We start from the raw sequence: 26,429 nt of genomic DNA, 5'->3' as shown, positions 1-26,429 counted from the left end.
CTAAGAAATAGAGAGATACGCGTCTGAGAATCTCTAACCTCCCTCGGAACGACCTACCTATGTCTTTGCTATTGAAATTGGGAAACCTTGAGGTTAGAGCGAGTCTCTAGTATCTTGACCATCTTATGCCACAATGATGATCCTGCTGTCTGAGCACTATCACTAGCACTCTGAGTATCATGACTGTAAGGCGTGGCGTTTAGTTTAGGCAGAGTACGCCCGGTACCACATGATACGATGCATTGTAACGGAGCCCCTGGCCATAGGAGTGTAGCTTCATGAATAGCTACAGCAGCTGGATTGTTCACTGTCATACCACCGTCCTAATGGGAGAAACGTAGGAACATTAAACAAACGCAGAGCATTTTACAAGCTTCAGTAAGTACATTCTAAGAACGATTAGAAAATGCAAAAAGACAGTTAGGTAGGTATAATAAATTGTTCCGAACAAACGCCAAAAAGGAACTGTAACTGCTAAGGTCTTATCGTCCCGAAATCGAAGACAGAAGGAGGACAGGATAGGAGAAAGCCAGCCGTTCTGAGAACAAAACTAACCTGTTTAGGATAAAATCCCCCCCCGGACGGGAATGCCCCGCGACCTGGCACTTACAAGGCAGACGCTCTACCCTACAAGGTTATTAGACTGTTTGGTAAAATCCTCACTTAGCTAAATAAAATAGGTATCAAAAGCCTTGGAAGCCAGCACACAATTTAATTTTAAATTTATTGAACTTTTATTAAAATTTAATTAATTTATTTTCTATCAATTTGTTGTTGCAGCCGTTTCCGTTTTTGCAAATTTGCAAAAAAATCTGATAAGAATGTTTGTAAACAAAAATCAGCTGTTTGAAAAATCTGTATCGTATGAACGAAACCTCTTTGTAATTTTCAGTGGCGGACCCACGAATCGAAAATCAAAAAATTTGGGAGAATTGTAGGTACCGCGAATACCTAGTATCGATCTACTTTCAAGTTTTTCGTTTTCACATTGAAATTTGTATAAGTTTAGTCATGTTTTACCACACTTTTCCACTATACTTTTAATTATTGTAATTTCTATTAGACGTCAGTCAGCACACACGATTGGATGTAAGGCTCGAATCAAGCTTACAAATTCATCAATAGTTACGAAACACGTACGGCCATACCTTGTCATGATTTACTACCGTGGAGACAACTGAGAGCTGTGGAGAATCAAATCACAGGTTATTATTTTCTTAATATTTTGACTCCGGAAGCTTTACTTGCACTGTCGTGGAAGCCAGCAATCATATTGTAAGTAAATACTCGGATGCCTGTAGGAAAATAATCTAATGATCAATTCCATTGCATTAGAAAACAACAAATTTCTTAATATACTTTCCAAATGCGAAAATCTAGTGGGTCTCTTACTTTTGAAGGTTCTTCTAATGCTGTCGATTGTCCTCACGAGGCTGAGTGCACCCCGAACTCCAAGTAAGTACAGAGCCAAAAAACTTCAACACCGCCGGAAATCAAACCCTGGACCTCCAGCATTCAAGCCTTTCCCGGTACGATCCAAGTTTTTTCAATACCGTGATGACGTTTCCCGGTTCTTTCCGCCCTGTGCTGAGAGTTCGGAGTTCACTCAGCCTCGTGAGGATAACTGAGTAGCTATTTATTTTATTTCTACTCACCTTAGGACATTTCCTCTGTCTGTTGGTCTGAATCATGGGTGTCTCTCCGATATATTCTCGTAGGAACGTCTCAAACTTATCCGTATCGTAGTAAGCATGGCGTAGTAACATACTATCCTAATACTACGCATTGGTATACGCCAGAAACCCAGTAAAGAATGGAACCCAGACCCTTTCAACCTCTCAGTCTCTTGGACTTTTTTACGAGATACCTAAATTGACGAAAATATTATTGTAGAGTTGACAATCATATATTTCTACATCTAGCGCAAGATAAGGGAGTCTGAGACCTGTAGAGAGTGATATCTCTAATAATAAGTAAGTATATACATCTATCAAGTACAACCCAACATCACATCGCTTAGAGGGAAGTGACCAACTCAAACCGCATAGGAGCTCAGCAAAAAGCTCTATGCTCTTTGTTCTCCGCTCCACTCTGGTTTTAGCCTTAGTTAAATTGCATTGTATAGAAGGGAGTACCTTTGATTTTTATGCCTAGTCAAGAGTTAAATCATCTATTGTGTAGTAACCTTTGCATTTCTAAAACGCCTCCCTTCCTCTTCTTTGTATTATTCTGAAAACCCCGACTGATTTCACTGTCATTAATATCTTAAGCAATAGATAAGATTTGTGCATTGTCATTATAATAGTGTATTTATGCTAGAAACATGGTGTATACTAAACTAGAAACTAAGTATCATTCCTTCAAGATGTTTAAAATGAAATTTTAAGCATTTCTATTGCAATCAGCGTGTTTCGAACTTCCTTTATCAGCGAAGAAAAAAAAAAGTGGTTGAGCCCCATTCACTTTTATTGTACAATTACCTACTTGCTTTCTTTTCGTTAGTCAGACTTTTTTACCCGATGCTCAACTGCTTTGTGAAAAATAAAAGTAAAAAGCCAGAATCTCTCAATACTATCGTAGTATACAGTCGATGTTATTGACTTTTGTATGTCACGGTTTTAGTAGTAACCTCCGGGTAAAGCCAGAATCTCTCAATACTATCGTAGTATACAGTCGATGTTATTGACTTTTGTATGTCACGGTTTTAGTAGTAACCTCCGGGTATATACGCTAGATGTTAGTCTCAATATTTTTTTTAATTTTTATAGTTTTTTCTGAGATAATAAAAAAAAATCATGAGAATCACCAATTGTAACAATGGAGGTCTTAATCGTCCCAAAATAGAAGAGATAAGGCAGGCAGAATAGGAGAAGCCGTTCCGAGAACGAACCTTATCTGTTTGTATTCTCGGAGACGGTTCCGGCGTGTTCTCCAAGTATTCTCAGAGATTTACAAACACTTCAATATGAGGTTGTAAACCTGAGCCTAAGATAAGTCATTAAAAATCAGTATAAGTTCGCCATTATACCCTTATATTTGTCTAATTTCTCATTTGAAAATAAAATCTTTCCAAACAGTATTCTCGGAGACGGTTCCGGCGTGTTCTCCAAGTATTCTCAGAGATTTACAAACACTTCAATATGAGGTTGTAAACCTGAGCCTAAAATAAGTCATTAAAAATCAGTATAAGTTCGCCATTATATCCTTGTATTTGTCTAATTTCTCATTTGAAAATAAAATCTTTCCAAACTTGTATCTTCTTTGAAGAAACAAACATGATTTGCTTGTAATTTATTGCTTCCTTTTTAATTTTCACAGCATTTCGCGTTTTGACATCGCGTCGTAGCAATTGTTATATTTATAATGGTTATACCTACAAGGTTTCTTTCTTTCATAAATGACGACATAACTTTTCTGCAAACGCGGGGGTAAGAACATTGAAAAATCAGTATTACTTTCAGGAAGTGTTTACTTTTCATTAGGTAATTCAATAATATATTTTATCAATAATAATTCAGTGTATAAATAAAATAAAAATAACTTACAATGAAGTCAATTATCACAATGAAATAACCAGGCTAGGGGTGTTACAAATATTTCCAACCTTCTACCAGTTCACTGAAGTTGAGCAAAGTTGTGCATGGTTGGTATCTGAATGGGGATGACCTTCTGACTGCTGACGAATTTTTAGGTGCACTCAGCCTCGCGAGGAAATCGCAGTCAAAGGCTAAATTTGAAGACAGCTTCTCAAAAAAGAAAAAAAATCACAGGTGTAAGAACATCGGAAATTTTTGTTACCTCTGGCCTTCACAGGGTTATAATCAAATAAAATAAAACATTAAAACAAAATAATACCAATAAAAAATCATCAACATAATAATTTCATAGAAAAACTACTGGGCCACCATCCCTCTATAATCCAAGGCCGAGTGAACTTAACACCGAGTGTGCAATATGAATTAGATACTTATTAGTTAAACATGGAAAGAACTAGGTCGTTCTACATCTAATATTTCACCTAAGAAACGCATGCAGCAAAACTAGCAGGAAAAAAAACGCACTTTGGTTTAGTACCTAAAAAGAAAAAAAAGAAGAACAAAATAAATTAAATTATCAATTGATCTTCAGTTGGGCGGAAGAGCCACGGAAGAATGTAAAGCCTTACAAAAGTAAAAAACACTTTCATTCATCACTAGTATAGCTCGCTATACTGTAGTAATAGAAAGTAAAAATAACATACAGCAAACATATTACAAGTGATAAAATCATAGAGTACATAGACTCTGAGTTTCGCAGTTCATAAGGTACCAGTACCTACACTGTAGACTTTTTTCGCTAGACTTGGTCTCTTTTCGCTAGACTTGGTCTCACGAGACCATTCTACATAATCTACCAAGTTCGTAAAGTAGTGTACACACTACACAGGTCATAGAGCGCTCTATACTCTACCGAAAAAGTAAATAAAATGGTATCACTATTGTAAAACAAAACCAGGTAAAGCTAGAAAATAAGTGTACCACTGCTATAATGAAAAATTAATAGAACACCGAACTAAATAAAGCTTAGTTTAAGGCGCGAACAACATTTATTAACATGTTAAAGCGCCTTATTCGAAAAAAAGTAGTTTATTTCAGGAACATGAACATAATACTAACTTTATCCTAAACAGATAAGGTTCGTTCTAAGAACGGCTGGTTTTCTCCTATCCTGTCCTTCATTCTCTCTTCCGATTTGGGATGATAAGACCTTAGCCCAAACATGATTTGCTTGTAATTTATTGCTTCCTTTTTAATTTTCACAGCATTTCGCGTTTTGACATCGCGTCGTAGCAATTGTTATATAATGGTTAGACCTACAAGGTTTTTTTCTTTTATAAATGACGACATAACTTTTCTGCAAACGCGGGGGTAAGAACATTAAAAATCAGTATTACTTTCAGGAAGTATTTACTTTTCATTAGGTAATTCAATATATTTCATCAATAATAATTCAGTGTATAAATAAAATAAAAATAACTTACAATGAAGTCAATTATCACAATGAAATAACCAGACTAGGGGTGTTACAAATATTTCCAACCTTCTACCAGTTCACTGAAGTTGAGCAAAGTTGTGCATGGTTGGTATCTGAATGGGGATGACCTTCTGACTGCTGACGAATTTTTAGGTGCACTCAGCCTCGTGAGGAAATCGCAGTCAAAGGCTAAATTTGAAGACAGCTTCTCAAAAAAAAAAGAAAAAAAAATCACAGGTGTAAGAACATCGGAAATTTTTGTTACCTCTGGCCTCCACAGGGTTATAATAAAATAAAATAAAACAAAACAAAATAATAGAAATTTTTGTCGATGGTGGGATTCGAACCCGGGACCTTCTGCATGGCAAGCAAGCACGTTACCACTGGACCAACCGTGCCCCCAAGACTCTATGAATCAATAGGAGCCAGATTGTGTTATTATCATTTGAATCATCCCTTGGCGATAGTTATGTCACTTCTAAAACTAAATTCCCTACACAAATTTTTGTCGATGGTGGGATTCGAACCCGGGACCTTCTGCATGGCAAGCAAGCACGTTACCACTGGACCAACCGTGCCCCCAAGACCCTATGAATCAATAGGAGCCAGATTGTGTTATTCTTATTATCATCCCTTGGCGTTAGTTATGTCACTTCTAAAACTCAATTCCCTACAGAGGAATATTTACCTTCAGGAATTCCCACAGTAGAGAGTAGAATAGATCCAGTACTAACACCACAGATGTAATCAAACATGTCAGATATGCGACGTCCAGAGATTTGCTCCAACTTGCGAAGTAGTTCTATCACAGCAATGCCTCTGTAAATAGAAAATAAAGAAGATTTAAAATTAGTGAGAGGGAGGGAGGAAACAGAATAGAATAGGGGAAAAGAGAAGAGAGATAAGAGTCAATTCTATGCTCTTTTTTTTCCGCTTGGAACTTGGCCTCGTTCTTCCTGATGTAGATATCCGTGTCTAGACGAAGCTGAGCTAACTTCTCCGGGCGAGTCTCATCTAGATCTGGAACCTCGGACAGGTAAGGGTTAAACCGGTAGTAGACACCCTGGGGTAGTAGATCCGATAGACATGTGTGAACACCTGGGGGGGGAGATGAGATGAGAATGGGTTAAACTAGTGGTGCAGTGAAAATTATGAACACTAAATTCAGCAGAGTAAAATTCGGGAAACTGAAGAGATCACTCAGAAAAAGAGTTCCCATGAAACTACCAAAGGCCCGATTAGAACGCACGTCTTTCATTTTATTTGGTGAATAATTTTGGGCCTTATGCACCAAGAGCCAATCATTATTTTACCTGAAAACCTCGAAATCTTCCATCTTTCTCGAAAATGTTTTTTTTTTTTTTTTTTTTTTTGACAGAATCCATTTTTTTAATGGATGGAGGGGTCTCGTTTTTCTTGCTCGAAAATGATACCTAATTACTTACTAAAGAATCCCTTTACCTCATCAGCCTAAACATGGAGCAGAACATGGTTTTGAGTTAGATTAAAAATTCCTGTGTCCCTTACCTAATACCTCCACCATCTATGGATAGAATTCTAATACCCCTCCCAGGCAAAGGTTCACTATAGCCGAGTATGGCCAATGCTTCTCGTATAACTTGATGTAGTGCCTCGTCTGTATGACTCTCCCTTGTCCGGAGACAGCTGTACCCACCAGTAGGGAGGGAGGGGGGTTTAGCAATACAGGTAAGGACCAAGGTCATATTACTGATAACAACTTGTGATGACTTATTAGAAGCAGATCCAATACCAAGATTATCCATCTGAGCTCGCACCTACCCACATGTGAGATGAATATGCAGAATATGCAGATCTTAGTAGTAGCTGTAGAAGAGGATATTAAATTTTTTACGCGCTTTTATTTCATTTGAGATTCAACTTTTCCCGTGTTCAGACGCGGTCGGTGTTTCGGTCAAGAAGGTGGAGTACGGTAAAATGAAAAGAACATCCTCTTCCTGGCAGAGAGTAGCGAAAGTACGTGAACTTCGTGAAGAGAAAGGAGATTAGATTACATAGTGCAGTTGCAGTAGCCAGTAGTATGTTGATGTTCAGCCTGTTCCTACTTATTGTGAGAATCATCCGATTTTTTGTCAAAAGACTCATTGCGGATGACTTGTTTGTAGAAGAGTCATTTAGATTTAGAATGACTTATGATTGACAGGAAATGATTCAGATTTGGAACAATATGAGTGTTATAAATGAAAATCACAAGTACATAACTCGAAGAGTAAAACAAGGAATTCAAGAAGAAGATTCAGCAAAAGGAATTGGCCGGGGATAAACTAGAACAATACACAAAGAAACAAGCATACTTGAAACAAACAACTGTACAAACACACAACCCAGAACCAATTGTCGTACAATTCGTACCAAGGAAACTGACAAAAAATCAATAGGTACCTACGCTACGTTAATATTATCACACAAAGATAGGATGGATAGCAATGATCTGAAGTTGTCTCTAACATGGGAAGTAAAGCAAACATTAACAACAGTCCAGAAGCATTGCAGAACCAAGAGCGATCTAACAAGGTTTTGCAAAACAACTACAGAAGATACTAATATCAAGGACATGTAATTTTCTTGCAAAATCACTACCAGGTACCAGCTGAGCTAAGCATAACATTGGTAATTTTAGTATCGTGCAAATGATTGATTCCGTGACTGGCTGATGCGGGGCCCACTCAGCCTCGTGAGGAAAATGAATAGCTATGGAATAAAAAAGTGCATAGCAACCGGTGCCAGCATAGTAGGTAAACATTGAGTGCTGGATTATTGAGTAATTTGGAAAATCCTATAAAGCTGCAGTGAGCACCAAAGTTGTGATATAAAAACACAAAGAAACGGCATTTATTTGTGTTGTTTGTCATTTATTTCTCCCTATGACTGGATGTTATTTATATTCAATTATCCCCTCTCTCCCACAGGATCATGGTGGGCATTCGTTTCATCAAACTCAACAAGGTAGTTCACCTACAAATCCGTCAGGCTACGCTTCTACCCAAACTCCTCACTAATACCAGTACAGCAGAGTGGATACCTGTGAATCCTATGGACGTTTCAGATCGTAGAACAGTCGAAGGATTGGACTTTCATAAGATGACCTTTGAGAAGAGAGCACTCGATCTAGACGACTTGAAAAAACTCCTCACTAATACCAGTACAGCAGAGTGGATACCTGTAAATCCTATGGACGTTTCAGATCGTAGAACAGTCGAAGGATTGGACTATCATAAGATGACCTTTGAGAAGAGAGCACTCGATCTAGACGACTTGAAGAAAATCATAGAGTACATAGACTCTGAGTTTCGCAGTTCATAAGGTACCAGTACCTACACTGTAGACTTTTTTCGCTAGACTTGGTCTCACGAGACCATTCTACATAATCTACCAAGTTCGTAAAGTAGTGTACACACTACACAGGTCATAGAGCGCTCTATACCATTTGAGTGTTCTTTTACCCTAACTTTTACAATATCTCTAACCATTTTGTCGCTATAGCTGAAAACCGCCAAAAAACGGTCAAAATCTGTCAAAAAGCGGTCAAAATACCGCCACCGTCTAGAGGGAAGTGACCAACTCAAACCGCATAGGAGCTCAGCAAAAAGCTCTATGCTCTTTGTTCTCCGCTCCACTCTGGTTTTAGCCTTGGTTAAATTGCATTGTATAGAAGGGAGTACCTTTGATTTTTATGCCTAGTCAAGAGTTAAATCATCTAATGTGTAACCTTTGCATTTCTAAAACGCCTCCCTTCCTCTTTCTTTGTATTATTCCGAAAACCCCGACTGATTTCACTGTCATTAATATGTTAAGCAATAGATAAGATTTGTGCATTGTCATTATAATAGTGTATGTATGCTAGAAACATGGTGTATACTAAACTAGAAACTAAGTATCATTCCTTCAAGGTGTTTAAAAAATGAAAAAATCACCACTGCTCCATTATTTCCAAGGAAGGGGCAAATAATGAAAAGAAAACCCTTTCCTTCGGAATAAGATGACCTTTTTCTAAGACACCTTGTATTATACGTATACGTCATATCAGTCATATGGGATTTTAGTATACGTCATTGTTAGTACACCGTGTATATTGTATAAAACATTTATTTCAGAAATAATGGAAATTTTATTCACCATCAATAGGGGGAATGAAAAACAGATCGCTTTTTTGGCGGCATTTTACCGCTTTTTGGCGGTTTTCTGTGTAATTTAACAATATCTCGGGAATGGTATGAGCTAGAGACTTGAAATTTGGTATACAGTTCACAAATGTGACAAGGATGCAACACAAAACGATTGGTTGAGATGGTTGCTGCGCTTGGCGGTATTTTGACCGCTTTTGGACAGATTTTTTTGTTTACAATATTAGTAAAACAAAAAAAAGCGATCTGCTGAAGATGTCGTAACTGGCGAAACCCGGTATGGTAGCGAATAAAATAATATTGTAAAACAAAAAAAGCGATCTGTTTTTCATTCCCCCTATTGATTTTAATTTGTTTTACCAAGTGTTGTGTATACCCTTGAAAGTTCTAACTTTTTAATATTAGAAATTTTATATTTTATTTTATTTTAAGAAAAAAATTTCAAGTGAAAATCCATCTGCTGAGTGTTATTTAGTCGTGATTATTCAATCTAGGTAGTTCAGATCTGTTTTTCATTCCCCCTATTGATTTTAATTTGTTTTACCAAGTGTTGTGTATACCCTTGAAAGTTCTAACTTTTTAATAGGGTATAATGTATTTTATTGGTTCACTAAACAAGTTCAAGTTGGAAGACAAGTGTTTTATTTTTATTTATTTTTTTTAAAGAAAAATGCCAGCTTGAATGTTAACTAGAAAAACCTGAAAAACAAAGACGGTATCTTCAAGACAACATGAACTTTTAGTAGGTACCCACTCATAAAAATATATATCTCAAATTCCATGCTTCGTTTGGGGTTGAACCATGACCTCCTGTTTACCAGGACTGTAATAATTCTTTGAAGTTCTGCAAAATATATCTGCCTTTTTGGTTCTCCTTATCAAGCTTGAACTAGAAAAACCTGAAAAACAAAGACGGTATATTCAAGACAACATGAACTTTTAGTAGGTACCCATTCATAAAAATATAAATCTCAAATTCCATGCTTCGTTTGGGGTTGAACCATGACCTCCTGTTTACCAGGCAAGAGCCTCGATTTATGAATTGGAAGACATTAAAAAAAAAAAAAAAAATGTCAGCTTGAATGTTAACTAGAAAAACCTGAAAAGCAAAGACGGTATATTCAAGACAACATGAACTTTTAGTAGGTATAGGTACCCACTCAAAAAAATATATATCTCAAATTCCATGCTTCGTTTGGGGTTGAACCATGACCTCCTGTTTACTCGTACCAGACAAGAGCCTTGATTTATGAAAACGCTATACTTACCCACGGGAGTGAATTCGTTACCTCCCCTTACTAATTTGTGAAGAAGTCCTTTATTAAAGTGTTATTATAATGGGACATCTTGTTCTGAGCTGACAGTCAAAAGTCTATACAAAAGGGTTGAACCATGACCTTCTGTTTACCAGGCAAGAGCCTTGATTTATGAAAACGCTATGCTTACTCACGGGAGTGAATTCGTTACCTCCCCTTACTAATTTGTGAAGAAGTCCTTTATTAAAGTGTTATTATAATAGGACATCTTGGTCTGAGCTGACAGTCAAAAGTCTATACAAAAGCACTAATTATACTTGGAAAACGCTATACTTACTCACGGGAGTGAATTCGTTACCTCCCCTTACTAATTTGTGAAGAAGTCCTTTATTAAAGTGTTATTATAATTGGACATCTTTAGGTCCAACTTTGCTCAACATCTTGTCAATGAAAACCATTCATTTAATCAATCAGGCACTGAGTACCTACATTTTTGCGAGGGTGGTAAAAAACTTAACATTTTAGAAAGTATCGAGATTAGAAGAGCCTCTAAAAATGCTACCTTGGCAAATTCCCAGATAGATGTCCCTTACCTAATACCTCCACCATCTATGGATAGAATTCTAATACCCCTCCCAGGCAAAGGTTCACTATAGCCGAGTATGGCCAATGCTTCTCGTATAACTTGATGTAGTGCCTCGTCTGTATGACTCTCCCTTGTCCGGAGTAAAGTAAATAAAATGGTATCACTATTGTAAAACAAAACCAGGTAAAGCTAGAAAATAAGTGTACCACTGCTATAATGAAAAATTAATAGAACACCGAACTAAATAAAGCTTAGTTTGCAGCGCGAACAACATTTATTAACATGTTAAAGCGCCTTATTCGAAAAAAATAGTTTATTTCAGGAACATGGAAATAATACTAACTTTATCCTAAACAGATAAGGTTCGTTCTAAGAACGGCTGGTTTTCTCCTATCCTGTCTTCCTTCTCTCTTCCGATTTGGGATGATAAGACCTTAGCAGTTACAGTTCCCTCGATGAAACCTCTTCAAAAGAGTTTTAGGTCAGAAGACTTAACCCTTACAGTACAGTGTCAAGAGGGTTCTAGGTTACAGATGAGCATTCCATACATACGCTCTCCGCGTCACATAGTCACTCATCTTGGCCACCAGACTTTTCTCTCGTAACAAACACTGTGTGGCCGCTTGGAACTTGGCCTCGTTCTTCCTGATGTAGATATCCGTGTCTAGACGAAGCTGAGCTAACTTCTCCGGGCGAGTCTCATCTAGATCTGGAACCTCGGACAGGTAAGGGTTAAACCGGTAGTAGACACCCTGGGGTAGTAGATCCGATAGACATGTGTGAACACCTGGGGGGGGAGATGAGATGAGAATGGGTTAAACTAGTGGTGCAGTGAAAATTATGAACACTAAATTCAGCAGAGTAAAATTCGGGAAACTGAAGAGATCACTCAGAAAAAGAGTTCCCATGAAACTACCAAAGGCCCGATTAGAACGCACGTCTTTCATTTTATTTGGTGAATAATTTTGGGCCTTATGCACCAAGAGCCAATCATTATTTTACCTGAAAACCTCGAAATCTTCCATCTATCTCCTTAACCAAAAACGAGACCTCCCTAGTGAAATATCTTAAAGGTTCACAGTGAAAGAAAAATCAGTGGTTGGGTAGAAGAGCTCCTCCAGGAAAACCCTACCTGCCACTTGAAAGAAAACGAAAAAAAAAATCTTATACTCACCCTCAGTGTCTGTAGCACTCTCTAGTATCTTGACCATCTTATGCCACAATGATGATCCTGCTGTCTGAGCACTATCACTAGCACTCTGAGTATCATGACTGTAAGGTGTGGCGTTTAGTTTAGGCAGAGTACGCCCGGTACCACATGATACGATGCATTGTAAGGGAGCCCCTGGCCATAGGAGTGTAGCTTCATGAATAGCTACAGCAGCTGGATTGTTCACTGTCATACCTCCGTCCTAATGGGAGAAACGTAGGAACATTAAACAAACGCAGAGCATTTTACAAGCTTCAGTAAGTACATTCTAAGAACGATTAGAAAATGCAAAAAGACAGTTAAGTAGGTAGGCATAATAAATTGTTCCGAACAAACGCCAAAAAGGAACTGTAACTGCTAAGGTCTTATCGTCCCGTAATCGAAGACAGAAGGAGGACAGGATAGGAGAAAGCCAGCCGTTCTGAGAACGAAACTTACCTGTTTAGGATAAAATCCCCCCCGGACGGGAATGCCCCGCGACCTGGCACTTACAAGGCAGATGCTCTACCCTACAAGTTAATTAGACTGTTTTGTAAAATCCTCACTTAGCTAAATAAAATAGGTATCACAAGCCTTGGAAGCCAGCAGTAGGTACCATGTGCCAGGGTAGAAAAATATTGGGACGCGCTTAGGAAAATGGTCAATGTTCCGACATTTGTAAATAACAACAACAACTTGGTTCACTTACCTGATGAACAAGTCCATCTAGATGAAACTCGTCAAATATGGAAGGTGCAGCCGATGATGCCCTCACTGCTTGCCACATAGCGTACTTATGATCTCCCATGTATTGGGATTTGCGTTCGTACGGAATGCAATAGTTACGAAACACGTACGGCCATACCTTGTCATGATTTACTACCGTGGAGACAACTGAGAGCTGTGGAGAATCAAATCACAGGTGATTATTTTCTTAATATTTTGACTCCGGAAGCTTTACTTGCATTGTCGTGGAAGCCAGCAATCATATTGTAGGTAAATAATCTAATGATCAATTCCATTGCATTAGAAAACAATAAATTTCTTAATATACTTTCCAAATGCGAAAATCTAGTAGGTCTCTTACTTTTGAAGGTTCTTCTAATGCTGTCGATTGTCCTCACGAGGCTGAGTGCACCCCGAACTCCAAGTAAGTACAGAGCCAAAAAACTTCAACACCGCCGGAAATCAAACCCTGAACCTCTAGCATTCAAACCTTTCCCGGTACGATCCAAGTTTTTTCAATCCCGTGATGACCTTTCCCTGTGCTGAGAGTTCGGAGTTCACTCAGCCTCATGAGGATAACTGAGTAGCTATTTATTTTATTTCTACTCACTTTAGGACATTTCCTCTGTCTGTTGGTCTGAATCATGGGTGTCTCTCCGATGTATTCTCGTAGGAACGTCTCAAACTTATCCGTATCGTAGTAAGCATGGCGTAGTAACATACTGGTATAACCTGATAGTTTGTTCTGGGTGAATAGATCTGTACTTAGCGTCATGTATAACTGTAGGGCCTCATCCAGAGTTCGACCTGACGACAAACAGACAATTATTTTCGTTATTTATAACTAGTTGACTAGTGTTGGTGTGGCTATAACAACCTAGCTACCAATGATGAATAGTGTAAGTACACAAAGCAGCATAACACATGCTAGCTTGTATATCTCCCTCTACCTCCAATAATACTTTGAGTAGGTAATGAATATTTGGCATTGAATTGAGATAACAATGTATGATCTCAACATTAAAACAAGAAGGTGAATTTCACAATGTTGTGCACAATATTACGGAGAATATTGTGAAAAGATTCTCATGTATCAACTCTACAATCTTTCTTTTAGTTCATCTCTTTGTTCTTCTATAACTAGATAACGGTAAACCAGTTTAAATTTGGCAATTATGTTAAAAAAAGGGTAATGTGCCCCACAAGGTCCCCAAGAGGGCCCCTAAACAGTGAGTGCTGCTTTGATAGTTCATTGAACTAGGTACCTATCAGCATTACAGTTGGGTAACTATCCAAGTTCTTACTTACAATGTCCTTTCACCTTATGAGGCGATGTTGTTGTACTAATGTTGCAAACGTGACTATGAAAAATCCACTATCACTAAACGGGGTCAAAGAGGTTCACAATTTAATTTTAAATTTATTGAACTTTTATTAAAATTTAATTAATATTTTCTATCAATTTGTTTTGTTGTTGCAGCCGTTTCCGTTTTTGCAAATTTGCAAAAAAATCTGATAAGAATGTTTGTAAACAAAAATCAGCTGTTTGAAAAATCTGTATCGTATGAACGAAACCTCTTTGTAATTTTCAGTGGCGGATCCACGAATCGAAAATCAAAAAATTTGGGAGAATTGTAGGTACCGCGAATAGTATCGATCTACTTTCAAGTTTTTCGTTTTCACATTGAAATTTGTATAAGTTTAGTCATGTTTTACCCAACTTTTCCACTATACTTTTAATTATTGTAATTTCTATTAGACTGATAGGTAGTCTTACCTGCTTGGTTGACTCATACATCCGCATTGAACACATTTTGAAATAGTTTTGCTGCATGCCATTCCTTATTGCACTAGACTAGATTGTACTTATAAACCCTCTTCCTCTTTCTTTTCTCACTTAATTAAAAATTCTTAATTAGGCAGATACCTAATAAATTAAATAGTTACTTGATACTTTGGTAGGTACCTACTTAAAGTGATTTTTTTATATATGCAGGAACCGTTAAACTTTTGAAAAGCGCGCGAAAAAAATTGAAATTAAACTATAGTCCGGTCAAAAACGGAATAAGTCCACTGTTCAATTGCTGATTTCAATAGGTAATGTTCTTATAGAGTTTTCACAGCTCTATTTCTATTAGACTGATAGGTAGTCTTACCTGCTTGGTTGACTCATACATCCGCATTGAACACATTTTGAAATAGTTTTGCTGCATGCCATTCCTTATTGCACTAGACTAGATTGTACTTATAAACCCTCTTCCTCTTTCTTTTCTCACTTAATTAAAAATTCTTAATTAGGCAGGTACCTAATAAATTAAATAGTTACTTGATACTTTGGTAGGTACCTACTTAAAGTGATTTTTTTATATATGCAGGAACCGTTAAACTTTTGAAAAGCGCGCGAAAAAAATTGAAATTAAACTATAGTCCGGTCAAAAACGGAATAAGTCCACTGTTCAATTGCTGATTTCAATAGGTAATGTTCTTATAGAGTTTTCACAGCTCTTGCGACGAATGCGACGATCACGTACATCAAATAAAGGATGATGTATCCAACAAAACAAAGAACAATATCAAAAGTTAGTTTATAAATTGCACAAGCACACCTTGTAGGCATTTTTCAATAGGAAAAGAACATTTGAACTTTTTAGAATCAAAAACAGTAAAAGGTATTGATGATTAGGTATTATTTTGAGTTACGCACAAACTATCACAGTATAGGCAAAATAGTTACCTATAAGATTTTTGATCTGGAAATTTAGTTAATTCACTTTTTTAATTTTGCTTCTGTCTCAAAATATCTAGTTTGAACTTTGAAAAAATTGAGATCAAATGTGTATACGCTTATGTAAAAACTCACAGCCAGGCAAAAGCCTAAAAATGTTTTAAATTGTAAAGCTGATAAAATATATTATCACTCTTTTTATTGTTAATTTTTATCATCAATTTATTAATGTCACTTTCACTTTTATTTCAAAGTGTAATTTAATTATTAAATTGTTTTAGGCGAACTTTTTATTTAAGTTGTAATTTTGATGCGGTCAAAATTCTCTCTGAAAGTTGGACCGTTAATTTGAATTGCTTTTATACTCGGGCTTTGCGCAGCTACAACACACCTCCACAACGTCACGAGAGAAAATCAGAAAATTCGCGACGTAAACAATAACACATTTGTTTACTACGAATGGGGATTCTCTATTCCAATCTCAGGGCCGTTGGTTGTGACCTCGCAATACCTACTCATTCATTTATTGAATATTGCGTTCATATAATTATTTTAGTTGGAGTTCATGATGGTAAATAATATTTTTACTTTTTTATTTTCTAATACACAGTTGCGGTTGTGTGTGGATCCTATCCTAATCCTATAGGTATAGGTACCTATCTTACCAGGACTCACGACTCAGGTAGGTATGTAGGTACCAAGTTGCTGACCAGAATTCCTAATCCTATCAGCTAGGTATCAGACGACAAAACGGCTTTGATTAGAGGACATACTTACTTTTTTCGGGAGTTCGTGAAAAACGGGTTTGCACATACCAATGGATAGGTACTTTTTTCCTAATACTACGCATTGGTATACGCCAGAAACCCAGTAAAGAATGGAACCCAGACCCTTTCAACCTCTCAGTCTCTTGGACAGTGATAGTGATGCTAAAGAGTTGAATCAATGCCAATGAACTTGTACAATATCTTGAGTTGTGGAGGAACGTAGTAGTACCTACATAATGTAGATGGTAGGAATTCGAGAAACAGGAAACATTATAAAAACCGTGTCGGTATAATATGAGAATCAAAACTTCTGCGTAGATTCTGTATTGTGTGTTTGATACTGGTAACTCGTGATGGTGTCGTTAAATAAGTTGCGAGATACCTAGGTAGGTACTACACAGAATTTTGGTTATTTTCGTCGCGGCAGACATGCCACAAACAAAGTTTTCCAAACAATTATCAATGTCCTTTGAACAATATTGTTAGTCCAATCGGCCCTGTTCTAAAAAATGTACTTCAATAAAGCACCAAATTTAGTCATCAATGAATTACAAAAAACATCCTCAATCCGCAATAATGCGTAGGTACACAGAGAAAAAAGTATTATAGGTAGGTTAGTAAACACTTAGGTAAGTATAGGTAGTATGTATTATATTATAAAATATGTAAGTCTGTCTAGGAGTAAACAACCTCTCCCAAATGTGTCCCACTATAATAATTATTATTATCAATCACAGCACAATAAATATCAGTAAATGCACGAATAATTGTTTGACAAGTGATTCTCAACCTCTTGAAACAAACCCATGATGGTAGTTTTGATACATCCACTACAGGTACCACGTATATACTATAGTGAGTAATGAGTATAGTGGCTATAGGAATAGTTTATTCGTTTATTATGATTATGAGAAATTTGAAACATCGATTATTCATAATAGAAAATAGTTCACAATGACATGGAAGATTTAAAGTTTTTAAACCCCTAGAATCCCTATGTCCGGAGAAGAATCTTCACTCCTCCCTCCTTCACGGCATAGATCCTAGCACTCGGATACCGAGTAATGTGATCTACAAGCTCCTCAGTACGCTTCAACTTAGCTGGTACAGTCTGAGCATTGGCTATGGAAGACAGAATGTGGCATGTTGCTGATAGGATGCTCATCTGAAAATGAAAGACATAAAGTTTGGGTTTCATTATTTTCCAGACATGGGCCATAATTGTTGAAGTTTCCAAAAGATCACTACAATTTAAGCAACCTTGTAGGTTGTAGGTACCTATGTGGTTGTGGGAAATGGGAAATTTGACACATCCACTAGAAATTACATTTACCTACTCTTGTGTAGCTAATATGACATGGGCAATTTGGCTCATCCACTGTAGTATATACGTATTATATGATTGTTTCTAATGGAATCGACCAAAAAAGATAATGTATACCTATATACCTAACATACCTATACCATGACATTAGCCATATCTTCCTGCTAGAAACAGATATGTACCTACCTATAGTGATCATTTACAAGACACGATTTAACGATTATTATCCCAGACCCACAAGTTTGGAAGTGCTGCTGTTTTCTGTAAACTCCATGACTCTATTCTCATTGACAATCAAAACAAATTTCGCGTATAGTTTTTGTCAAAACACAAAACAGCGGATCACGCCACTTTTCTTATCTCACAACATGTTTATCTGATGAATATAGTGTTTGAGTCTAGGCTAGGGTGTTTACCCATATCTGATTAACTGTGTAGCGTCATGTACTCTCTTCCACCTAACCTGACACGCGCCATCCGCGGTTTACGATGAAAATGAATCATCAGACATCAAGAGTGTTGCTGTAAACTTGTTTTCATAGATACAAAAACAGAATATTTATTCATATTGACTGATGTACTAATTTGCATTACCTATGGACATATTTATCTAATGGGTCACATGGTAACAGTTGCATTGAAAACTATTGTAGGTCCATATCTGATTAAGTGTGTAGCGTCATGTACTCTCTTCCACCTAACCTGACACGCGCCATCCGCGGTTTACGATGAAAATGAATCATTCAAGACTGTTGCTGTAAACTTGTTTTGTAACTCATACATAGATACAAAAACAGAATATTTATTCATATTGACTGATGTAGGTATATACTAATTTGCATTAGGTACCTGTGTACAACTGTACATATTTATCTAATGGGTCACATGGTAACATATTAGTTGCATTGAAAACTATTGTATATTTGTTGACTGCATTATTCATACAAACATCATCCGATTAAATTAATACCACGCGTGGATAGTTTGCATGAAATGTATCATCAAAACAAGATTGCTGAAAACATCACACCATACACGCTATTTCCATACATACCACCGTAATATCAACAGGTCTACTTGATGCCTCAATTTAGCTTTGGACGCTTAGACGCTTTGGTATTCCGGGAATTGCCAGTATGAATAAAACTAGTCATTTTATTGCTGATTGCTAGCAATATGATCAGTACGCTTCAACTTAGCTGGTACAGTCTGAGCATTGGCTATGGAAGACAGAATGTGGCATGTTGCTGATAGGATGCTCATCTGAAGATGAAAGACATAAAGTTTGGGTTTCATTATTTTCCAGACACGGGCTATAATTGTTGAAGTTTCCAAAAGATTACTAAAGTTAAGCAACCTTGCAGGTTGTAGGTACCTATGTGGTTGTGATCTAAAAGAATAAAAATTAAATGAAATAGGAAACCAACTAGGACTGTCTGATGAATAAGGTGTGTTTCACATACATTTTTTTTCTCTCTCTCAAAAAGTCTGCACACTAGAAACTAACCTTTGATACTCCTGTCTGAGATGATTGCCACTGCTGAATTTTATCAGGGTGTACTTCTTCCACTGTGTGTGGTAATGGAGTAGTCTTGATTACTTTCTTGACATTATTTGGAGTAAGTCGTGCAGTTTTTGGACCTTGCACTGTTTTCTTTGTACTGTCTTGACTATCCAATGTCAAGTTTTGGAAATGTATTCCAAACATGGATGCAGGCGTGTATTTCTGCAGCAGACTAATCCATTCCTTGCTGAGTTCAAATATAGCATGCTTCTCACTTGATGCTTTGTTAAGACTTATGCAGGCGTGTATTTCTGCAGCAGACTAATCCATTCCTTGCTGAGTTCAAATATAGCATGCTTCTCACTCGATGCTTTGTTAAGACTCGAGCTCTGGACTGGAGAAGTTTTTGCTAGATATTCTTTGAGTTGGTTAAGGAGTTTCCATTGGTTGTTGACTGAATTCATTGCCTGATGAGTAGAACCACCATTCAATGGAACAGCCAACTTTCTGGCTTTGAAACTGAAATGTCTTGTACAAAACAAAAGGTGAACCAAGTATTAACTTTGACTTTAAGAACCTACGAATAATTTTCAAACCTCTCCACACCAACTACACAAACACAATTAACTCTGTAAATCAACTTGAATAAGGAAAAATGAAAAATATGTCAATCTGACTATAAAATCGGGGAAAACAATGATGTTTGTTTGTAAGTACATATTGTTGTTTTCATAAACTACAAATAGTACCTAAAAAAGATTAAAGTAGGTAAAAAGAGTCGGAAATGCGTATTCTGCCGTAGATACATAGGTATTGTAGGTTCACTAACTAATTGAAAAATTTCCAATATAGTACCTAGGTATAGGTGCCTATTCTAGAGGTAGACAAATCTTTACCTATCTCTAATAGAATACCTATAGGTAGGTAATAACCAAACTCAGTGGTGTGTAGTGGTTAGCGCGGTGGACTTCGGATCTGGAGGTTGGTGGTTCGAGTCCAAGTCAAGCCATAAAATTTGGCGTAGTGCATTAAGCAGGGAACGACATTTGTGACAAGCATTTATGCTTAACACAATTGAAATTTCTATAGGTAGGTAATATAGATTTATTTATTTATAAAGCAGGAACAGGAATACGAGTTACCGTCAAAAGCATTCATAAAAATATTGTTCATATAGTTTCATACGCATACCTACCTCGTTACTATGACTTATCTGGTTCATAACAACCTCTTTGTTGGAATCGAACCCTGACGTAGACCGACGTCATACGTCAAGTGTGGTACCTACACTAAGAAATCTAAGAATCGTCATCAGTCTGAGATAAGTGAATGACGACTAGACTAGGTAACAACGCACTTACCTATGTAGGTACATGATATAAATAGGTACATTTTTCTACTTTTGCCTAGGTATACGAAATTTTATTAATGCATCTCGTAGGTTTTTCCAGGTGTTACGTACTCGTACTTGATCTACGAGAGCTCTGTAGTGTTTCTATAGGTAGTTTCTATAGGTAGGGCAGCCGCGGTTTAAGGGAAAGGGGCAATAATTCCTCAATCTTTTTCTTTCTGACCTTGGTTTTTGAATTACCAATTTGCATCCGAAATAAATTGCGCAGCAGGCAGCAGGCGAATGGATACAACGTTTCAGATAAGCAGTCTGATCGAACTTCAAATTTCCAGCGCCGCAGGCGAAATTTTTCAAAAAGTAAGTAGATACATATGTGCCTCATGCTTGTCATGAGTTAATTTTTGACGCACCTAAGACTTAGATCTTTTTCTATACATTTCTTATCCTAATTATACCTAGTTGAACGCCGCAGGCAAATTTTTTAAAAATTTCGGTCTACAATCTTGAGGAATCCAGTCTCACCAGAAATAAAATTTTTAGCGCCGCAGGCGAAATTTTTGAAAATTTTGGTCTGTACAATCTTGAGAAATCCAGTCTCAAAAAAATTAAAAATTTCAGCGCCGCAGGCGAAATTTTTGAAAATTTTGTGTTGCCCCTTCAAGGTTGCATACTTTTTGAAATTTTCTAGGGGGGGGGGGGGGGGGTTACTCTTCCACACTAAAGGAATGTGTACTTCATTTGCTTTTGTGGATAGCAGTCTGTATGACATTGACTGGTTGACATTGGCAAGCTTCAGGCTGTGTTTATGTACAGGGCTGAGATAGGCCATCGTCGGCCTTTTTGTGTGTAAAGTTGGCGGGAAATTCGAATTTTTGTTTTTTTTTCCGCAACTTGTACAATCTGAATTCATTTTTTACTTTTTATCTTTAGTTTGCACGTTTATATTATACTTTTCATTTATATTAGCTATTAAAAACAAGCAAATTACAAAGCAAACAAAAATAAATATAAAATGAATTTTAAAAATTGCCGCCGGGACAGCTATCTCACGTCGTCCGAGCTCATCTCAGCCCTGTTCATAAACACACCCTGATTGATTAAAAAATGTAAACAAACTACGAAACCTCTTTGTGATAATGCGCGGGAAATTCAAATTTCATGCAAGTTGAATGTTGTTGGTTGTTCGTTGTTGGTTGTTGATAAAGGAAAACTGGAAAAGGCCGAAAAGGGTAAAAGGGTTTCTCTACTTTCTTTTTGAAAGTAGTAAAGTTCTGTACCTCTTTATTTTGTTATTATAGATTGCTTTAAAATGACGGGTTCTTCTGTGAATAGCTTAAATTTACTCTTAGATTACTCCTCTAGTTCTGATAGTGATAATGACTGTGATACATCCAACCATCAAACCTCTGCACAACTTTCAACTGGTAGTCAACACCAAAAAACACCCAAACAAAAGTTACCCCTAAACAAAGTTTTCCAAACAATTATCAATGTCCTTTGAACAATATTGTTAGTCCAATCGGCCCTGTTCTAAAAAATGTACTTCAATAAACCACCAAATTTAGTCATCAATGAATTACAAAAAACATCCTCAATCCGCAATAATGCGTAGGTACACAGAGAAAAGTAGTTACCCCTGCCAAATGAACTTCTGGAGAGATTCCAAGCCCCTAATCAAGTGATGGATAATCCAAATGAACATGGTGGTAGAATACGAAGCTTTCCCCATCAGAGAAATAGCTGGGCTACCTTGGTGTATATTCCGTTGCAGACGAACCTGGCAAGGTTGTATGCTATGTTGAAGGAGGAATTGAATAGTGTTGGTATCTCAGTGGAAGTCATCCCAGAACCACATCTGAGTTTGAGTAAGACATTGGTTATACCGTATCATTGGATAGATACCCTGGTTGAGACACTTGGCAACAATTTGAGACATTTGAACAGGTAGGTAACAGTTGGTCATCTTTTCTTTTTTATTACATACTATTGAAAAAAATCTACCTAGGTAATTAAAAAAAAAAACTTAAAATCACAATTTCTTTTAAATTTTGTCTATTGATTTCCAGGCTGACAATCAAGTTCAATTCAATAGAAATATTCTGCAATGAGGAGAAGACTCAACAATTTGAGACATTTGAACAGGTAGGTAACAGTTGGTCATCTTTTCTTTTTTATTACATACTATTGAAAAAAATCTACCTAGGTACTTAAAAAAAAAAAACTTAAAACCACAAATTCTTTTTAATTTTGTCTATTGATTTCCAGGCTGACAATCAAGTTCAATTCAATAGAAATATTCTGCAATGAGGAGAAGACCAGAAGTTTCATAGCCCTCGGTGCAAACTCATGTAAAACATCATTGACAAGCATTGTGCAAGCTGTGGACAAATCTGCTCAGGAATTCAAGCTCCCTACTTATTATGAGGTGAGGAAGTAATGCTTAGGAAAATCTATGTGGTTTGATGAACTGTAGACCTCATTCAAAAGGATCCCATAGTCCTTTAGGTGTTGAAGAAATTTCCATTTGGGAGCTAAGAATAAATATTTTTTTTTTTTTAAGAGGGTCCTGTAGGACCTAAAAAGTCCAATTGAGCCCAAAATAAATTGAGTGAATTTCCTTTAAATTAAAATGTTGAACATTTTTGTTATACACTTGGACATTTCATTTTAACTTTATGACCAAATGAACTGTTTTCTATCATTCCAGGAACCCAACTTCCATGCCAGCATAGCCTGGTGTCTACAAGACAAGACTGCCACACTCAAACCCCTACTCACAAAACTCGATAATATATTTACTCAGTTCAAACTAACATCTGATGAAAGCTTTCATGTTGTGACCCACATTCATATGAAAACTGGGAATAAATTCTACTCATTTCCTCTCACTTGAAACTTGAAACATTGGGATGGCTTGGAAAATTGGGATGCTGGTGTGATCCAGAATCTCAGTCTCAGTTGTCTGTATACAAATGAATCTAGGTCATCAGGGCATGAGATGATCAGTTAAATATATAAAAAGATTGTTATTGCTTGATTCCAAGTAATACATTGATCTGTTGCTATATATATTTATAAAAAACCATACTGATTGCAGGGTAAAAATAATTATTCTTTTGTCATTTTATTACAAATCTTATTTACATGCACAGAAATATAGTGTGGGTGAAATGAAATGTATTTTTACAAGTAACACCTTGGACCTTGGCTCTAATTTATTTACCTTTTTCCAATGTATTTACTCAATGTACACTGGAAAATACACTCAACTCTAGATCAAGAAATAAAGAGACCATTTTGGGCAAGTTCCCTACTTTCCTCATAAGATGTATTGTCTAAAATGAAGATTTATCATAATATGCTATTTTTTCTTGGTACCTAATTTTGGTTTGTGGACCTCTAATGCATTTCTGAAGCAAGGATCCTTCTTTGTACAGAATCCTAACAATTGTCTAAAATTCACCTGAAGTGAAGGTTTATTGAGTCTCATGTAAACTCCGTATTCCATATTTTAGATACGAATCTCCAGCTTCTAATACGTAGCAATACGTGATGCAGATACTTTTCACATACGAAAGTTATTCGCCCCCCACCCATACATATGTCCCGGCGACAGCTATCGATTTTCCCCGTCGTCTATCTTTTCCCCACCTGTGTACATCAAAATTCCATGCTGAAGTGAAGGTTTATTGAGTCTCATGTAAACTCCGTATTCCATATTTTAGATACGAATCTCCAGCTTCTAATACGTAGCAATACGTAATGCAGATACTTTTCACATACGGAAGTTATTCGCCCCCCACCCATACATATGTCCCGGCGACAGCTATCGATTTTCCCCGTCGTCTATCTTTTACCCACCTGTGTACATCAAAATTCCATAACTACTAACCACACTTCAACTCAGTTACCTGTGAACACCAAAGTGCCATGAACTACTAACCACACTTCAACTCAGTTACCTGTGAACACCAAAGTGCCATGGACTACTAACCAAACTTTCACTTGGTTGTTGTCAGGGTCCAAGATGGAGAAACCAGGTGAAGCTGGCCCATCAGGAATCGGAACTGGTAGGCCATCTCAAGAGAATACCTCTAGGCCCGGCCGAGTTGGATAATATTCGAGACCGAGCTACCCAACTCAAATAACTTAAATGTTTGCTTATCTCTTCTATATCTCATCCTTTTTCTTTTATCCAATCAGGTGAAGCTATTGTCATGGGAAATATGAAATTGCCTCGTACTGACATGTACTGGAACCCTAGTTCTGAAGTTCCAATTGTTAGTGAAAATATGAATCAAAGAAGATTTTATAAACTCAGACAAACTCTGCATTTAGTTGATGTTACTGGAAGAGAAGACGGTAACACTGACAGATTGTGAAAAGTCAGACATTTGTATGATGCAATAAGAAAAAGATGTCTTGAACTGGAATTAGAGACTAGCTTTTGCGTTGATGAACAAATGGTGCCCTTCAAAGGTTCCCTAAATATAAAACTGATAAAATAATATGTAAAAAATAAACCTAAGAAGTGGAGAGTAAAAATCTTTGTTCTAGCTGGCCAAAGTGGGCTTATCTATGATTTTATCATCTATCAAGGAGCAACAACTGAGATTGAACCAGAATATTTATACTGTGGAGTATCATGAGGTGTAGTGATGCACCTTTTAGATAGACTTTGTGTAAATGTTGGATTATACTTTGATAATTACTTTAGTTCTTATCAACTTTTCCAGTTCCTTACAAAACGATCAATATATGTAGTAGGAACTGTACGTGTAGATCGATTGGCCCATAAAAAACTGCTGTCAGACAAAGAAATGAAGAAAAAAGGACGAGGGAAAGGAAATGGTTTGAATGCTTCTTAAAGCGCCATCCTGAACTGAGCCTCAGAATCCCCCAAAATCTAACATTGTCAAGAGCGTCTCTGACTGAGGACAATATTAAGTCCTGGTTTGTAGAAATTGAGGATTATCTGAAAAATTAACAACCCCCTTGATGTTCAAAACGACCTCAGTAGAATATTTAATGCCGACGAAGCTGCCTTTTTATTAATCCAAAGGGGAACAAAGTCCTCTTTGAAAGAGGAGCAAAGAATGTATATATATAGACTATATAGCATTATAGACTATAAAATCTAATTTCATAAGAATCGGACGGATATTAGGAAGTCCACAGCATTTTGAATAGCAAAAGTCTCTTAAGGTGCTGGGTACTGGTGCGTTTACTATTAAAAATCTCTCCCTTCCGCATAAAAAAAAACCCCAGTAAAAATCACGCTCATGAAGCGAGTCCCGAGTTGCCGAGTGAACACGGGATTCGGAATGATTTGTACAAGAACTTTGTACTAGTTTGGACTTTGGAGTAAATAACTGGAAATTAGACTAATCCTGGGGCTCGTCCCGAGATTAGTATGATTTCCATCGGGAACTTTATTGGTCCAAGTAGCCCCATAAGACACGAATTAATTTCAAATGAACTGTTTTCTATCATTCCAGGAACCCAACTTCCATGCCAGCATAGCCTGGTGTCTACAAGACAAGACTGCCACACTCAAACGCCTACTCACAAAGCTCGATAATATATTTACTCAGTTCAAACTAACATCTAATGAAAGCTTTCATGTTGATGTGACTCTAAATCTAAAAACATGATGTAAACAAGATGGCGCCAACATGGGTTGCGTTATGGGGATCAGGATTCGATGCGAAATCTCCCTATTTAGTAGCAAAACCAAACCTATGAACGACTACAAGCTACTCACAGTTGCGTGTCTATGTGTGCAGTGTGATACCAGCCCAAGATGTCTGTATCATTTTTATATC

At 37.0% G+C, this 26,429-nt stretch overlaps 3 protein-coding genes across 8 annotated transcripts; 1 reads left to right on the top strand and 2 right to left on the bottom strand.

The window, feature by feature from the left end:
• Positions 1–68: 68 nt before the first annotated feature.
• On the bottom strand, positions 69–6,737 carry LOC113465529 (calcium-independent phospholipase A2-gamma-like). The gene is made up of 5 exons (XM_026820108.1): positions 6,541–6,737; positions 5,682–5,832; positions 1,656–1,772; positions 1,122–1,184; positions 69–323 (listed from the first exon to the last, which is right to left on the bottom strand). Exons 1-5 carry the CDS (start codon positions 6,735–6,737, stop codon positions 69–71), a joined length of 783 nt encoding a protein of 260 aa, XP_026675909.1.
• Positions 6,738–11,226: 4,489 nt separating this feature from the next.
• LOC103524855 (calcium-independent phospholipase A2-gamma-like) lies at positions 11,227–13,771 on the bottom strand. The gene is made up of 4 exons (XM_017449772.2): positions 13,544–13,771; positions 12,917–13,108; positions 12,193–12,430; positions 11,227–11,805 (listed from the first exon to the last, which is right to left on the bottom strand). Exons 1-4 carry the CDS (start codon positions 13,706–13,708, stop codon positions 11,546–11,548), a joined length of 855 nt encoding a protein of 284 aa, XP_017305261.1. The 5' UTR covers positions 13,709–13,771; the 3' UTR covers positions 11,227–11,545.
• A 45-nt stretch (positions 13,772–13,816) lies between these two features.
• Positions 13,817–25,866, top strand: LOC103524853 (U6 snRNA phosphodiesterase-like). Of its 6 annotated transcripts, none has more exons than XM_026820142.1 (5): positions 13,817–14,083; positions 21,903–22,060; positions 22,235–22,548; positions 22,870–23,029; positions 23,312–24,200. In XM_026820142.1, the coding sequence occupies exons 2-5, from the start codon at positions 21,914–21,916 to the stop codon at positions 23,495–23,497; spliced, it is 807 nt and encodes a 268-aa protein (XP_026675943.1). In that variant the 5' UTR covers positions 13,817–14,083; positions 21,903–21,913; the 3' UTR covers positions 23,498–24,200. The 6 variants fall into 6 exon arrangements, 5 of the variants coding, with proteins under 5 accessions (XP_026675943.1, XP_026675944.1, XP_026675945.1 ...); XM_026820143.1 differs by lacking the exon at positions 13,817–14,083 and adding an exon at positions 20,788–20,961; XM_026820144.1 differs by lacking the exon at positions 13,817–14,083 and adding an exon at positions 20,791–20,961 and having other exon boundaries at positions 21,967–22,060.
• Positions 25,867–26,429: the final 563 nt, after the last annotated feature.

This window comes from Diaphorina citri, unplaced genomic scaffold (genome assembly GCF_000475195.1).
Source record: "Diaphorina citri unplaced genomic scaffold, Diaci psyllid genome assembly version 1.1 scaffold123, whole genome shotgun sequence".
Taxonomy (NCBI): domain Eukaryota; kingdom Metazoa; phylum Arthropoda; class Insecta; order Hemiptera; family Psyllidae; genus Diaphorina; species Diaphorina citri.
The sequence above is the reverse complement of the archived record's forward strand: the minus strand, read 5'-3'. Positions and strand labels throughout refer to the sequence as shown.

Excerpts from the sequence above, each read along its gene's own strand:
- LOC103524853 (XM_026820142.1), top strand. The coding sequence starts at position 21,914 with ATGACGGGTTCTTCTGTGAATAGCTTAAATTTACTCTTAGATTACTCC. Across the intron at positions 22,061-22,234 it reads AAAAAACACCCAAACAAAAG|TTACCCCTGCCAAATGAACT; the intron begins TTACCCCTAAAC and ends AGAGAAAAGTAG. Across the intron at positions 23,030-23,311 it reads AGCTCCCTACTTATTATGAG|GAACCCAACTTCCATGCCAG; the intron begins GTGAGGAAGTAA and ends CTATCATTCCAG.
- LOC103524855 (XM_017449772.2), bottom strand. The coding sequence starts at position 13,708 with ATGACGCTAAGTACAGATCTATTCACCCAGAACAAACTATCAGGTTAT. Across the intron at positions 13,109-13,543 it reads GACAGAGGAAATGTCCTAAA|CTCTCAGTTGTCTCCACGGT; the intron begins GTGAGTAGAAAT and ends GATTCTCCACAG. Across the intron at positions 11,806-12,192 it reads GAGTGCTACAGACACTGAGG|GTGTTCACACATGTCTATCG; the intron begins GTGAGTATAAGA and ends CTCCCCCCCCAG.
- LOC113465529 (XM_026820108.1), bottom strand. The coding sequence starts at position 6,737 with ATGACCTTGGTCCTTACCTGTATTGCTAAACCCCCCTCCCTCCCTACT. Across the intron at positions 5,833-6,540 it reads ATAGATGGTGGAGGTATTAG|AGGCATTGCTGTGATAGAAC; the intron begins GTAAGGGACACA and ends TTCTATTTACAG. Across the intron at positions 1,185-1,655 it reads GACAGAGGAAATGTCCTAAG|CTCTCAGTTGTCTCCACGGT; the intron begins GTGAGTAGAAAT and ends GATTCTCCACAG.